Source organism: Oncorhynchus mykiss, chromosome 10 (assembly GCF_057628025.1).
Source record: "Oncorhynchus mykiss isolate SJ-2025 chromosome 10, ASM5762802v1, whole genome shotgun sequence".
In the NCBI taxonomy this organism is placed as follows: Eukaryota; Metazoa; Chordata; class Actinopteri; order Salmoniformes; family Salmonidae; genus Oncorhynchus; species Oncorhynchus mykiss.
Window position 1 is genome coordinate 86533564 of NC_143031.1, and position 14482 is coordinate 86548045.

The window sequence follows — 14482 nt, forward strand, 5'->3', positions numbered from 1 at the left end:
TATTGAGATGTACCCCTAGAAGGATATTAGACTAGATTATTGAGATTTACCCCTAGACGGATATTAGACCAGATTATTGAGATTTACCCCTAGACGTATATTAGACCAGACTATTGAGATGTACCCCTAGAAGGATATTAGACCAGATTATTGAGCTTTACCCCTAGAAGGATATTAGACTAGATTATTGAGATGTACCCCTAGAATGATATTAGACTAGATTATTGAGATGTACCCCTAGAAGGATATTATACTAGATTATTGAGATGTACCCCTAGAAGGATATTAGACTAGATTATTGAGATTTACCCCTAGACTGATATTAGACCAGATTATTGAGATGTACCCCTAGAAGGATATTAGACTAGATTATTGAGATGTACCCCTAGAAGGATATCATACCAGATTATTGAGATGTACCCCTAGAAGGATATCATACCAGATTATTGAGATGTACCCCTAGAAGGATATTAGACTAGATTATTGAGATTTACCCAGAGAAGGATATTGAGATGTCATTACATGCGACCCAAAATGTCATTATATTCAAACAGTAATTAAAAAAATAACATATCTATATTCTACGAGTGTTACATAATATATTAGATTTAATAATAACAAGACAAGTACAAACCAGGAGAGACTCTACAACAGTTTAAAACATTGAAGTGGTCCCCGTTAGTCCCTCAGTCACTTTGACACTTCAGTGATGTGCCCAAAATAACACATTTAAATGTAAATATAGTTACAGCAGTTAATAATTAAAGAGGGAACTATAATCAAGTAAAAATATTTAAAAAATAAATAAATTGTACAATTGGTAAGTTTTTGTTTCTTTTAGTTATTTTAGTATAAAAATTTGACGGATAAACTGTGTGCAAGTCATCATGAATTGATGTATGTGAGAGGTTAAATGTTAAATAATAGTAAGGGCCTAGCTTCCATCAAATCAGCTGTTTACCAACGACAGACGACAGCTATTGTTTGGCAACTTGTTCTCAACTAGCCTGGTTAAATACATAACGTGTTGGAGGTGTAATTGATCTTAAAACCTCTTAAAGCTAGGGGGCATAATTTTCAATTTTAGATAAATAGCGTGCCCAAATTCAACTTCCTGCTACTCTAAGAATATAAGATATGCATATTATTAATCTATTTGCATAGAAAACAATCTGAAGTTTCTAAAACTGTTTGAATCATGTCTGTGAGTATAACAGAACTTATGTAGCAGGCAAAACCCAGAGGACTAACTGTTCAGATTTTATTTTTTTCTCCTCTCTGTTATTGTCCATGCCATTTTTAAATCTGACATGTTGGCTGGATTCACAACGAGTGTAGCTTTAATTGAGTAACAAGGCTACATGGGATTTCTGTATCTTTGACAGCTCTTTATTTAGGATCAAAATCTTATTTTCCAATGACAGCGGGTTAACTTGTTCAGGGGAAGAACGACAGATGTTTATCTTGTCAGCTCAGGGGACTCGATCTAGCAACCTATCGGTTATAACTCCAACCACTAGGCTACCTGCCTCCTCTACACTCTAACCACTAGGCTACCTGCCTCCTCTAACCACTAGGCTACCACTAGGCTACCTGCCTCCTCTACACTCTAACCACTAGGCTACCTGCCTCCTCTAGCCACTAGGCTACCTGTCTCCTCTACACTCTAACCACTAGACTACCTGCCGCCTCTACACTCTAACCACTAGGCTACCTGTCTCCTCTACACTCTAACCACTAGACTACCTGCCTCCTCTACACTCTAACCACTAGGCTACCTGCCTCCTCTACACTCTAACCACTAGACTACCTGCCTCCTCTACACTCTAACCACTAGGCTACCTGCCTCCTCTACACTCTAACCACTAGGCTACCTGTCTCCTCTACACTCTAACCACTAGTCTACCTGCCACCTCATCCCAAATCGACAGCTCTAATGCAATTCCACCTACGACACCGTCAAAACAACCGCTATTCGGATGTCATATAGCAGTAGATCAGATGGAATCTAGCACAAGGTATATCCTTTACAAGTTGTCACGTTTTAGTATTGGTTTGTAAAAATACAAATCCGTAAAAAAAAAAACGATAATCCCTCGACTAATAATACTATGAATATCAACAAAACAACAATAAGCATTCTTAAAGGATTTCACCTTAAATCATACTTGACATCAAAAAGTACAATTAGCTGTGTTTTTGTTTGTGTATGAATATAGGGAAATGTACCTAAAATACATTTATAATTTTGCCAAATAACACGGTTAAAATGTGTTGTCGCATGCTTAAGCATGCTTAAGCAGGTAATTCATCTTAAAGCTAGAATCCTTAATTGAAACAATAACAAATTCACACCCCGCCTCTGCTTTTGGTAATAAAAATGTGACCACTCTCAAATTCATAGGGGTGGCAGGTAGCCTAGTGGTTTGAGTGTTGGACTAGTAACCGAAAAGGCAAGAATGCCCGAGCTGCTCCACTACAAGGCAGTCAACCCACTGTTCCTAGGCCGTCATTTTAAATAAGAATTTGTTCTTAACTGACTTGCCACGTAAAATAAAATAGACAGAGCTATGGATGCCAGGACTGACCATCCATGATATCAGAATTATAGTTTTAATAATGTTTTAAAGCTGTACAGTGTTTGTTTGCATTGTTTAGAAACATTGGGGTAAAACAAGCTTATATTTTGGGTTCTGATGGGGTACGACAGTTGAGCTAAACTCATGAGGTATTCATATGTTATATTCTTCTAGAATCAATGGGTACATATAATTAATTTATAAGTAAAAAAAATGGGTGTAGCAACTAAGGATTCTAGCTTTAAGGCTGTATCTATGAAAGCTGGGAAACTGTTGATTGGTTAAATCAATGCCACAGTAGCTATGCCTCAGGCTATTGGTTAGCCAGTAGCTAGCAGAGCCACAGCAGCTATGCCCCAGGCTATTAGCTAGCCAGCAGCTGTACCATTAACAGAGCCAAACTGAGAGGCAAGGCAGCCAGAGAGAAGGAAGTGGGTCGGGGAGCACTTCCTGATGTGGTTGATGACCCTGAAAAAGTAGGAAAAACAGAGATGTTGTTCAGTAAATTACAAAAGTGGATTGTCTTTTCATGTTTCTGTTCAAATGTTGACTTTGCTCGTATAGATGTGTACGGTGACAGTGAAACAGGGGCGGACAGGAACCAGAAATTGGCCCTGGCATTTTTTAATTTAATTTAATATTTTTGTACCCCGTTTTTGTGGTATCCAATTGTTTATAGCTACTATCTTGTCTCATCGCTAAAACTCCCGTACGTGCTCGGGAGAGACGAAGGTTGAAAGTCATGCGTCCTCCAATACACAACCCAACCAAGCCGCACTGCTTCTTATCACAGCGCGCATCCAACCCGGAAGCCAGCCGCACCAATGTGTCAGAGGAAACACCGTGCAACCTTGGTTAGCACGCACTGCCCCCGGCCCGCCACAGGAGTCGCTGGCCAACCCCTCCCTATCCCAGAGGCCAATTTTAGGCGTTGCCCCACGGAACTCCCAGTCGTGTTCGGTTACGACAGAGCCTGGGTTCGAACCCAGAGTGTCTAGTGGCACAACTGGCTCTGCAGTACAGCGCCCTTAACCACTGCGCCACCCAGTAGGCCTCGGCCCTGGCATTTTTAACATATTGGCAAAAAGATTTCCTAAATTATTAGCCAGAAAATTATAATTTTTACGCCCAGAAAAACACGTTAGACAGACCCACTGGACTGAAAATGGACCAGCCCATTGGCCATTTGCCCAAAATGCCAGATGGCCAGTCCGCACCTGGAGATGAATACTTACCATCACTGACGCTGCCTGGTATAATGTTCAGGGAGGTAGAACTGCTGGTGAGAATTGCCTGTGCGTTGCTTGAGCTGGGAACCGAAGACTGCTTGTCGAACACGAGGGTCATGTCGGTAACTACAGATCCACTCCTACTCAGGAGAAGGAGAGAAAATGGACCACCCTCAGAAATCATTATCATCATCATCAGCATCGTCAAAGTTTTCAAGTTTTAATGTCATGTGCACAAGTCCAGTGAAATGCAGTTTCTTGCAAGCTTTAAACCCAACGATGCAGTAATTAACATCAATGTATTAGTACAAATAACAGAAGGTAGAACAGAAACCTAGTCAATCAGTAATGAGAATTCATACCCTTACCTGAATGAGTTGACAATGGAACGACGGAAGCCTGAGGTCTTAGCAAAAGCCTTGTTCACCTGCGTTGAAAGATAGGATGATCAACGGTTCAATGAAAACAGGGTCCTTGACGGCATTAATAGAAGCTTTGGTTTCATTCTTTCATAGTAAATAGACCTCTCAATAGTACCCTTTTTGACTTGGCATGTACAGATAACTGATGATAGGGATTTACAGGAGGTATGTACAGGATAACTGATGATAAGGTTTTACAGGAGGCATGTACAGGATCACTGATGATAGGGTTTTACAGGAGGCATGTACAGGATAACTGATGATAGGGTTTTACAGGAGGCATGTACAGGATAACTGATGATAGGGTTTTACAGGAGGCATGTACAGGATCACTGATGATAGGGTTTTACAGGAGGCATGTACAGGATCACTGATGATAGGGTTTAACAGGAGGCATGTACAGGATAACTGATGATAGGGTTTTACAGGAGGCATGTACAGGATCACTGATGATAGGGTTTTACAGGAGGCATGTACAGGATAACTGATGATAGGGTTTTACAGGAGGCATGTACAGGATAACTGATGATAGGGTTTTACAGGAGGCATGTACAGGATAACTGATGATAGGGTTTTACAGGAGGCATGTACAGGATAACTGATGATAGGGTTTTACAGGAGGCATGTACGGGATAACTGAAGATAGGGTTTTACAGGAGGCATGTACAGGTCTAAAAGGGACACTTACATTGTATTGAACCTTTATTTAACTGGGTAAGTCAGCTAAGAACAAATTCTTATTTACAATGACGGTTTAACCCCCCCCTGGCCAAACCCTAACCAGGACGACGCTGGGCCAATTGTGCACCACCCTATGGGTCTCCCAATCACGACCTGTTGTGATACATCCAGGATTTGAACCAGGGTCTGTAGTGATGCCTCTAACACTGAGATGCAGTGCCTTAGACCACTGTGATACAGCCTGTAATCGAACCAGGGTCTGTAGTGATGCCTCTAACACTGAGATGCAGTGCCCTAGACCGCTGCCCTACGATTTTCCCCCCAAAATGTTTTGTCATACAAAAGCAAAACCCGTGTCAAACAGCTTTCCTCCCAATTAAGTTTCTGTGTGAGAATTGCCAGAACAATCTGAGCTACTAGAAATATTTTCCTACCTACGCTAGCGTGGAATCGCCCGATACTTACCTCAGAGGTCACTTTGTCAGCCAGAGTCTTGAACCCTGAAGAGGAAGTGTTGGAAAGATCTGAGGTGAACGTCTGGTTGAGACTGAACTGAAGACTCATTGTTCCTTCACTAGAAGATGGAGGGTCAGGTGATGCGACAGCAGAGGAAGTGGTTGCTGCCGAAGCTGCGGTGGTGACAGCTGCTACTGGAGTGGTGGTGGTAGCAGCTGCTACAGGAGTGGTGGTGGTACCAGCAGCTGCAAGAGTGGTGGTGGTGGTACCAGCTGCTAAAGGAGTGGTGGTGGTACCAGCTGCTGCAAGAGTGGTGGTGGTGGTACCAGCTGCTACAGGAGTGGTGGTGGTACCAGCTGCTGCAGGAGTGGTGGTGGTGGTACCAGCTGCTGCAGGAGTGGTGGTGGTACCAGCTGCTGCAGGAGTGGTGGTGGTACCAGCTGCTGCAAGAGTGGTGGTGGTGGTACCAGCTGCTGCAGGAGTGGTGGTCGTACCAGCTGCTGAAGGAGTGGTGGTGGTACCAGCTGCTGCAGGAGTGGTGGTGGTACCAGCTGCTGCAAGAGTGGTGGTGGTGGTACCAGCTGCTGCAGGAGTGGTGGTCGTACCAGCTGCTGAAGGAGTGGTGGTGGTACCAGCTGCTGCAGGAGTGGTGGTGGTACCAGCTGCTGCAAGAGTGGTGGTGGTGGTACCAGCTGCTGCAGAAGTGGTGGTGGTACCAGCTGCTGCAAGAGTGGTGGTGGTGGTACCAGCTGCTGCAGGAGTGGTGGTGGTACCAGCTGCTGCAAGAGTGGTGGTGGTGGTACCAGCTGCTGCAGGAGTGGTGGTGGTACCAGCTACTGAAGGAGTGGTGGTGGTAACAGCTGCTGCAGGAGTGGTGGTGGTACCAGCTGCTGCAAGAGTGGTGGTGGTGGTACCAGCTGCTACAGGAGTGGTGGTGGTACCAGCTGCTGCAGGAGTGGTGGTGGTACCAGCTGCTGAAGGAGTGGTGGTGGTACCAGCTGCTGCAAGAGTGGTGGTGGTGGTACCAGCTGCTGCAGGAGTGGTGGTGGTACCAGCTGCTGCAAGAGTGGTGGTGGTGGTACCAGCTGCTGCAGGAGTGGTGGTCGTACCAGCTGCTGAAGGAGTGGTGGTGGTAACAGCTGCTGCAGGAGTGGTGGTGGTACCAGCTGCTGCAGGAGTGGTGGTGGTACCAGCTGCTGCAAGAGTGGTGGTGGTGGTACCAGCTGCTACAGGAGTGGTGGTGGTTCCAGCTGCTGCAGGAGTGGTGGTAGTGACAGCTGCTGCAGGAGTGGTGGTGGTACCAGCTGCTGCAGGAGTGGTGGTGGTACCAGCTGCTGCAAGAGTGGTGGTGGTGGTACCAGCTGCTACAGGAGTGGTGGTGGTACCAGCTGCTGCAGGAGTGGTGGTGGTACCAGCTGCTGCAAGAGTGGTGGTGGTGGTACCAGCTGCTACAGGAGTGGTGGTGGTACCAGCTGCTGCAGGAGTGGTGGTAGTGACAGCTGCTGCAAGAGTGGTGGTGGTGGTACCAGCTGCTGCAGGAGTGGTGGTGGTACCAGCTGCTGCAAGAGTGGTGGTGGTGGTACCAGCTGCTGCAGGAGTGGTGGTGGTACCGGCTGCTGGAGGAGTGGTGGTAGTGACAGCTGCTGCAGGAGTGGTGGTGGTACCAGCTGCTGCAGGAGTGGTGGTGGTACCAGCTGCTGCAAGAGTGGTGGTGGTGGTACCAGCTGCTGCAGGAGTGGTGGTAGTGACAGCTGCTGCAGGAGTGGTGGTGGTACCAGCTGCTGCAGGAGTGGTGGTGGTACCAGCTGCTGCAGGAGTGGTGGTGGTACCAGCTGCTGCAGGATTGGTGGTGGTGACAGCTGCTGTCTGAGTGGTGGTGGTGACAGCTGCTGCAGGAGTGGTGGTGGTGACAGCTGATGCAGGAGTGGTGGTGGTGACAGCTGCTACTGGAGTGGTGGTGGTGACAGCTGATGCAGGAGTGGTGGTGGTGACAGCTGCTGCAGGAGTGGTGGTGGTGACAGCTGCTGCAGGAGTGGTGGTGGTGACAGCTGCTGCAGGAGTGGTGGTGGTGACAGCTGCTGCAGGAGTGGTGGTGGTGACAGCTGCTACTGGAGTGGTGGTGGTGACAGCTGCTGGAGGAGTGGTGATAGTAACAGCAGCTGCAGGAGTGGTGGTGGTGACAGCTGCTACTGGAGTGGTGGTGGTGACAGCTGCTGGAGGAGTGGTGGTGGTGACAGCTGCTGCAGGAGTGGTGGTGGTGACAGCTGCTGCAGGAGTGGTGGTGGTACCAGCTGCTGGAGGAGTTGTGGTGGTGACAGCTGCTGGAGGAGTGGTGGTGATACCAGCTGCTGGAGGAGTGGTGGTGGTGACAGCTGCTGGAGGAGTGGTGGTAGTGACAGCTGCTGCAGGAGTGGTGGTGGTGACAGCTGCTACTGGAGTGGTGGTTGTGATAGCTGCTGGAGGAGTGGTGGTGGTGACAGCTGCTGCAGGAGTGGTGGTGGTACCAGCTGCTGCAGGGGCGGTGGTGGTGACAGCTGCTGCAGGAGCGGTGGTGGTACCAGCTGCTGCAGGAGCGGTGGTGGTGACAGCTGCTGCAGGAGCGGTGGTGGTGACAGCTGCTGCAGGAGCGGTGGTGGTACCAGCTGCTGCAGGGAAGGTGGTGGTGACAGCTGCTGCAGGGGCGGTGGTTGTGACAGCTGCTGCAGGAGCGGTGGTGGTGACAGCTGCTGCAGGAGCTGTGGTGGTACCAACTGCTGCAGGAGCGGTGGTGGTGACAGCTGCTGCAGGAGCGGTAGTGGTACCAGCTGCTGCAGGAGCGGTGGTGGTGACAGCTGCTGCAGGGACGATGGTGGTGACAGCTGCTGCAGGAGCGGTGGTGGTACCAGCTGCTGCAGGGGCGGTGGTGGTGACAGCTGCTGCAGGAGCGGTGGTGGTGACAGCTGCTGCAGGAGCGGTGGTGGTGACAGCTGCTGCAGGAGCGGTGGTGGTGACAGCTGCTGCAGGAGCGGTGGTGGTGACAGCTGCTGCAGGAGTGGTGGTGGTGACAGCTGCTGCAGGAGCGGTGGTGGTGCCAGCTGCTGCAGGTGCGGTGGTGGTGACAGCTGCTGCAGGAGCGGTGGTGGTGCCAGCTGCTGCAGGTGCGGTGGTGGTGACAGCTGCTGCAGGAGCGGTGGTGGTGACAGCTGCTGCAGGAGTGGTGGTGGTGACAGCAGCTGCAGGAGCGGTGGTGGTGCCAGCTGCTGCAGGTGCGGTGGTGGTGACAGCTGCTGCAGGGGTGGTGGTGGTGACAGCTGCTGCAGGGGTGGTGGTAGTGACAGCTGTTGCAAGAGAGGTGGTGGTACCAGCTGCTACAGGGGCTAAACTCAAACACAGTGTATTACCTGCTAGCAGGATGAGAATCATCAGAGGCTTCATGTCCATGTCCTTTTAGGTCTCTGTTGAGGTAAACCACACAACATCAATCATACATGAACTCCGTTAGATCTTTCATTAACCAGTGTTGAAGGATGATGTCATTGACCAAGATTAATTAGATATTAGTCCATATTCCAAAATCATATGATGTTCATTGATATTCAAACAGCAGTCCTATAATACCTTCAGTTGTATTAACAGTGTCCCCTATGTGTTTACCAGTAGATGTCTTATCAGCCTGCTTCCAATGTCTTCAGCCCTCTGCTCTGCTTTCACTGTAGATTACTGTATTATTATCATTATTATTATTATCATTGATATTATTATTATCATTGTTATTATCATTATCATCATTATTATTATCATTATTATTATCATTGTTATTGTCATTGTTATTATCATTATCATCATTATTATTATCATTATGATCATGATCAGTGTTATCATTATTATTATTATTATCATTGTTATTATTGTTATTTTATTAAAACCATTATCATTATTATTACCAATATTGTTATCATTAACATCACTACAATTATCGTCGTTATTATTATTATCCTTATCGTTATCATTATCATCATTGCTATTATCATTATTATTATTATTATTTGCATCATTATTATTACCATCATGATCATGATCATTATTATCATTGTTATTATTATTATCATCATTATTATTATTATTATTATTATTATTACTATTATTATTATTATTGTTATTATTATTATTATTATCATTATTATTATTATTGTTATTATTATTATTATCATTATTATTATTATTATTATTATTATCATTATTATCATTATTATCATTGTTATTATTATTATTATTGTTATTATTATTATTATTATTACTGTTATTATTATTATTGTTATTATTATTATTATCATTATTATTATTATCATTATTATTATTATTATTATCATCATTATCATTGTTGTTATCATTGTTATTATTATTATTAAAAAAGCAGTCCTATAATACCTTCAGTTGTATTAACAGTGTCCCCCATGTGTTTACCAGTAGATGTCTTATCAGCCTGCTTCCAATGTCTTCAGCCCTCTGCTCTGCTTTCACTGTAGATTACTGTATTGCTGTACATTACTGTATAATTATAATTATGTATAAATATTATTGTTATTATCATTATCACATTATCATTATTAGAATTATTATCATGATCATTGTTATTATTGTTATTGTCATTATCGCATTATTGTTATTATCATTGTCATTATTATTATTATCATTATCATTGTTATTATTGTTATTATCATTGTCGCAGTATCATTATTATCATTATTATTATTATTGTGATTATCATTATCATTGTTATGATCATTATCATTATTATTATTATTATTATTATTATCATTGTTATTATGATTATTATCATTATCAACATGATACTTTTTATTACCATTATTGTTATCGTTATTGCAATAATTATCGTTATCATCGTTGTTAGTATCATTATTATTATCACCATTCATATCATTAACATCATTATTATTATCATCATTATTATGCTAATAATTATTATTATTATTACTATCATTATTATTATCATTATTATTATTGTCATCATTATTATTATTATCATTATTAATATCATGATTATTATCTTTATTATCATTACCATCATTAACATTATTGTCATTATCCTCATTATATATATATATATAAAAAAAATATATATTATTCTTATTATCATTATTATTATAATAATTTATTTAACCTTATAAAAGTATAGTACACTACTTAGGCACCCTATTCCCTATATACAGTATAGTGTTCTACTTAGGCACCCTATTCCCTATATACAGTATAGTGTTCTACTTAGGCACCCTATTCCCTATATACAGTATAGTGCACTACTTAGGCACCCTATTCCCCATATACAGTATTGTGCACTACATCGGCACCCTATTCCCTATATACAGTATAGTGCACTACTTAGGCACCCTATTCCCTATATACAGTATAGTGTTCTACTTAGGCACCCTATTCCCTGTATACAGTATAGTACACTACTTAGGCACCCTATTCCCTATATACAGTATAGTACACTACTTAGGCACCCTATTCCCTATATACAGTATAGTACACTACATCGGCACCCTATTCCCTATATACAGTATAGTGCACTACTTAGGCACCCTATTCCCTATATACAGTATAGTACACTACTTAGGCACCCTATTCCCTATATACAGTTTATTTTAATGTAACCTTTATTTAACTAGGCAAGTCAGTTAAGAATAAATTATTATTTACAACGACGGCCTACACCGGCCAAACCGGGACAACCCTGGGCCTTGTTCGCCGCCCTATGGGACTCCCAATCACGGCCGGTTGTCATACAGCCTGGATTCGAATCAGGGTGTCTGTAGTGACGCCTCAAGCTGCTGAGACGTAGTGCCTTAGACCGCCGCGTCACTCGGGAGCCCAGAAGAGAAAATAAGTGTTGCTAAGGTTACCAGTAATCAAGTATATATATATATATAATTTTTTACAACATTATCAAACTACCAAAGACTGACTGGACGTTCCCAAAAATTATCCCCCTTTCTAGCCTTGTAATTACCAGACTAGGCAACAGTTCTTGTCAGCTTGTGAAGGACGACCCATCCTCTGAAGGTGTAGAGAAGGCCTTTAAATCTGTAAATCCTAACCAGCCTCAAAACTCATTGATTCAGTGTGGTAGTTATCTTAAAGTAATTGATTCAGTGTGGTAGTTATCTTAAAGTAATTGATTCAGTGTGGTAGTTATCTTAATTAAAGTCATTGATTCAGTGTGGTAGTTATCTTAATTAAAGTAATTTATTCAGTGTGGTACTTATCTAAAAGTCATTGATTCAGTGTGATAGATATCTTAAAGTCATTGATTCAGTGTGGTAGTTATCTTAAAGTAATTGATTCAGTGTGGTAGTTATCTTAAAGTCATTGATTCAGTGTGGTAGTTATCTTAAAGTAATTGATTCAGTGTGGTAGTTATCCTAAAGTCATTGATTCAGTGTGGTAGTTATCTTAAAGTAATTGATTCAGTGTGGTAGTTATCTTAAAGTAATTGATTCAGTGTGGTAGTTATCCTAAAGTCATTGATTCAGTGTGGTAGTTATCTTAAAGTAATTGATTCAGTGTGGTAGTTATCCTAAAGTCATTGATTCAGTGTGGTAGTTATCTTAATTAAAGTAATTTATTCAGTGTGGTACTTATCTAAAAGTCATTGATTCAGTGTGATAGATATCTTAAAGTCATTGATTCAGTGTGGTAGTTATATTAAAGTCATTTATTCAGTGTGGTAGTTATCTTAAAGTCATTGATTCAGTGTGGTAATTATCTTAAAGTCATTTATTCAGTGTGGTAATTATCTTAAAGTCATTTATTTGTGTGGTAATTCTCTTAATGTCATTTATTCAGTGTGGTAATTATCTTAAAGCCATTTATTCAGTGTGGTAATTATCTTAAAGTCATTTATTCAGTGTGGTAGTTATCTTAAAGTCATTGATTCAGTGTGGTAGTTATCTTAAAGTCATTGATTCGGTGTGGTAGTTATCTTAAAGTCATTGATTCAGTGTGGTAGTTATCTTAAAGTAATTGATTCAGTGTGGTAGTTATCTTAAAGTCATTTATTCATGTGGTAATTATCTTAAAGTAATTTATTCAGTGTGGTAATTATCTTAAAGTCATTTATTCAGTGTGGTAATTATCTTAAAGTCATTTATTCAGTGTGGTAGTTATCTTAAAGTCATTGATTCAGTATGGTAGTTATCTTAAAGTCATTGATTCAGTGTGGTAATTGTCTTAAAGTCATTGATTCAGTGTGGTAGTTATCTTACAGTCATTTATTCAGTGTGGTAGTTATCTTAAATTAATTGATTCAGTGTGGTAGTTATCTTAAAGTAATTGATTCAGTGTGGTAGTTATCTTAAAGTCATTGATTCAGTGTGGTAGTTATCTTAATGTCATTTATTCAGTGTGGTAGTTATCTTAAAGTCATTGATTCAGTGTGGTAATTATCTTAAAGTCATTTATTCAATGTGGTAATTATCTTAAAGTCATTGATTCAGTGTGGTAGTTATCTTAAAGTCATTGATTCAGTGGGGTAGTTATCTTAACACTGTTAAGTGGAAGTGAGTCCAACCTGTTTCTTTCTCCCCTCCTTACCACACCTCCCTTTCATCTCATCTCTCTATATCTCTCTCACCATCTCTCTCTCTCTCTCTCTCTCTCTCTCTCTCTCTCTATCCCTCTCTCTCTCTCTCTCTCTCTCTCTCTCTAAATTGTGAATCAGATTGGCCTTGGTGAAGCTACATCAACAATTCTGCACCTCTATAAAAATATCCCGTCAAGCAATCCCTACACTAATGGGATTATACCTATAGCATCCCGTTAATAACAGATGGCAACAGTTAGCCTACATCTATGGGTTTACACCTATAGTGTCCCATTAAAAACAGATGGCAACAGTTAGCCTACATCTATGGGTTTACACCTATAGCATCCCATTAATAACAGATGGCAACAGTTAGCCTACATCTATGGGTTTACACCTATAGCATCCCGTTAATAACAGATGGCAACAGTTAGCCTACATCTATGGGTTTACACCTATAGCATCCCGTTAATAACAGATTTCAACAGTTAGCCTACATCTATGGGTTTACACCTATAGCATCCCGTTAATAACAGATTTCAACAGTTAGCCTACATCTATGGGTTTACACCTATAGCATCCCGTTAATAACAGATGGCAACAGTTAGCCTACATCTATGGGTTTACACCTATAGCATCCCGTTAATAACAGATGGAGCTTTCAGTTGCATAGGTAGGTCTAAGATGACTAATGTATTGAAATAGGAAGAAAAATGTATATACAATTTGAACAAGCAATCATGACAATCAAATTCACCGAAGCTGCTTCCTACCTGAGAATATCAGAGACGTTGTGTCTGCTAGGACCTGTAGACCTCTCAGATGAGAGAATATGCACAAATAACTTCTCCTCTCTTTCTGAGAACTAAAGATGAGCAACTCCTGGGCAGAGGGGGGTTTTGTACGATGGCGGAAAACTAGACTTGTAATTTTTTCTAACTTGCTGGACTCGTTTTTCGCCTGCCATTCACGAGCGTCAATCATGCCTTTCAAAAAAATGTATCCACCTACAAGACCTGCCAAACGACTAACCAAAGTCAAAAAGTGACTCTTAGACTACCTTAACCACACCCTCAGTGTTATGATGTTTGTTCAAACCCAGCTGAAAACAAACAACGAATACAAAGTGAGGGATCAATCACATTTATTCATAAAGCCCTTCTTACATCAGCTGAAGTCACAAAGTGATGTACAGAAATCCAGACCTAAAACCCCCAAACAGCAAACAATGCAGGTGTAGAAGCACGGTGGCTAGGAAAAACCTCCCTAGAAAGGCAGGAACCTAGGAAGAAACCTAGAGAGGAACCAGGCTATGATGGGTGGGGCCAGTCCTCTTCTGGCTGTGCCTGGTGGAGATTAGAAACCTAGAGAGGAACCAGGCTCTGAGGGGTGGGCCAGTCCTCTTCTGGCTGTGCCTGGTGGAGATTAGAAACCTAGAGAGGAACCAGGCTCTGAGGGGTGGGCCAGTCCTCTTCTGGCTGTGCCTGGTGGAGATTAGAAACCTAGAGAGGAACCAGGCTCTGAGGGGTGGGC

At 42.5% G+C, this 14482-nt stretch overlaps 1 protein-coding gene across 2 annotated transcripts; it reads right to left on the bottom strand.

Annotated features, from left to right (window-relative positions):
• Window positions 1-590: 590 nt before the first annotated feature.
• LOC149980671 (uncharacterized) lies at window positions 591-13880 on the bottom strand. Of its 2 annotated transcripts, XM_090188336.1 has the most exons (6): window positions 13723-13861; window positions 8748-8801; window positions 5377-8633; window positions 4177-4235; window positions 3815-3948; window positions 591-3047 (listed from the first exon to the last, which is right to left on the bottom strand). In XM_090188336.1, the coding sequence occupies exons 2-6, from the start codon at window positions 8785-8787 to the stop codon at window positions 2944-2946; spliced, it is 3594 nt and encodes a 1197-aa protein (XP_090044462.1). In that variant the 5' UTR covers window positions 8788-8801; window positions 13723-13861; the 3' UTR covers window positions 591-2943. The 2 variants fall into 2 exon arrangements, with proteins under 2 accessions (XP_090044462.1, XP_090044461.1); XM_090188335.1 differs by having other exon boundaries at window positions 5377-8801; window positions 13723-13880.
• Between the last annotated feature and the right edge of the window lie 602 nt (window positions 13881-14482).

Excerpts from the sequence above, each read along its gene's own strand:
- LOC149980671 (XM_090188335.1), bottom strand. The coding sequence starts at position 8,787 with ATGGACATGAAGCCTCTGATGATTCTCATCCTGCTAGCAGGTAATACA. Across the intron at positions 4,236-5,376 it reads CTGACAAAGTGACCTCTGAG|GTGAACAAGGCTTTTGCTAA; the intron begins GTAAGTATCGGG and ends CTTTCAACGCAG. Across the intron at positions 3,048-3,814 it reads ACCAGGCAGCGTCAGTGATG|GGTCATCAACCACATCAGGA; the intron begins GTAAGTATTCAT and ends CTACTTTTTCAG.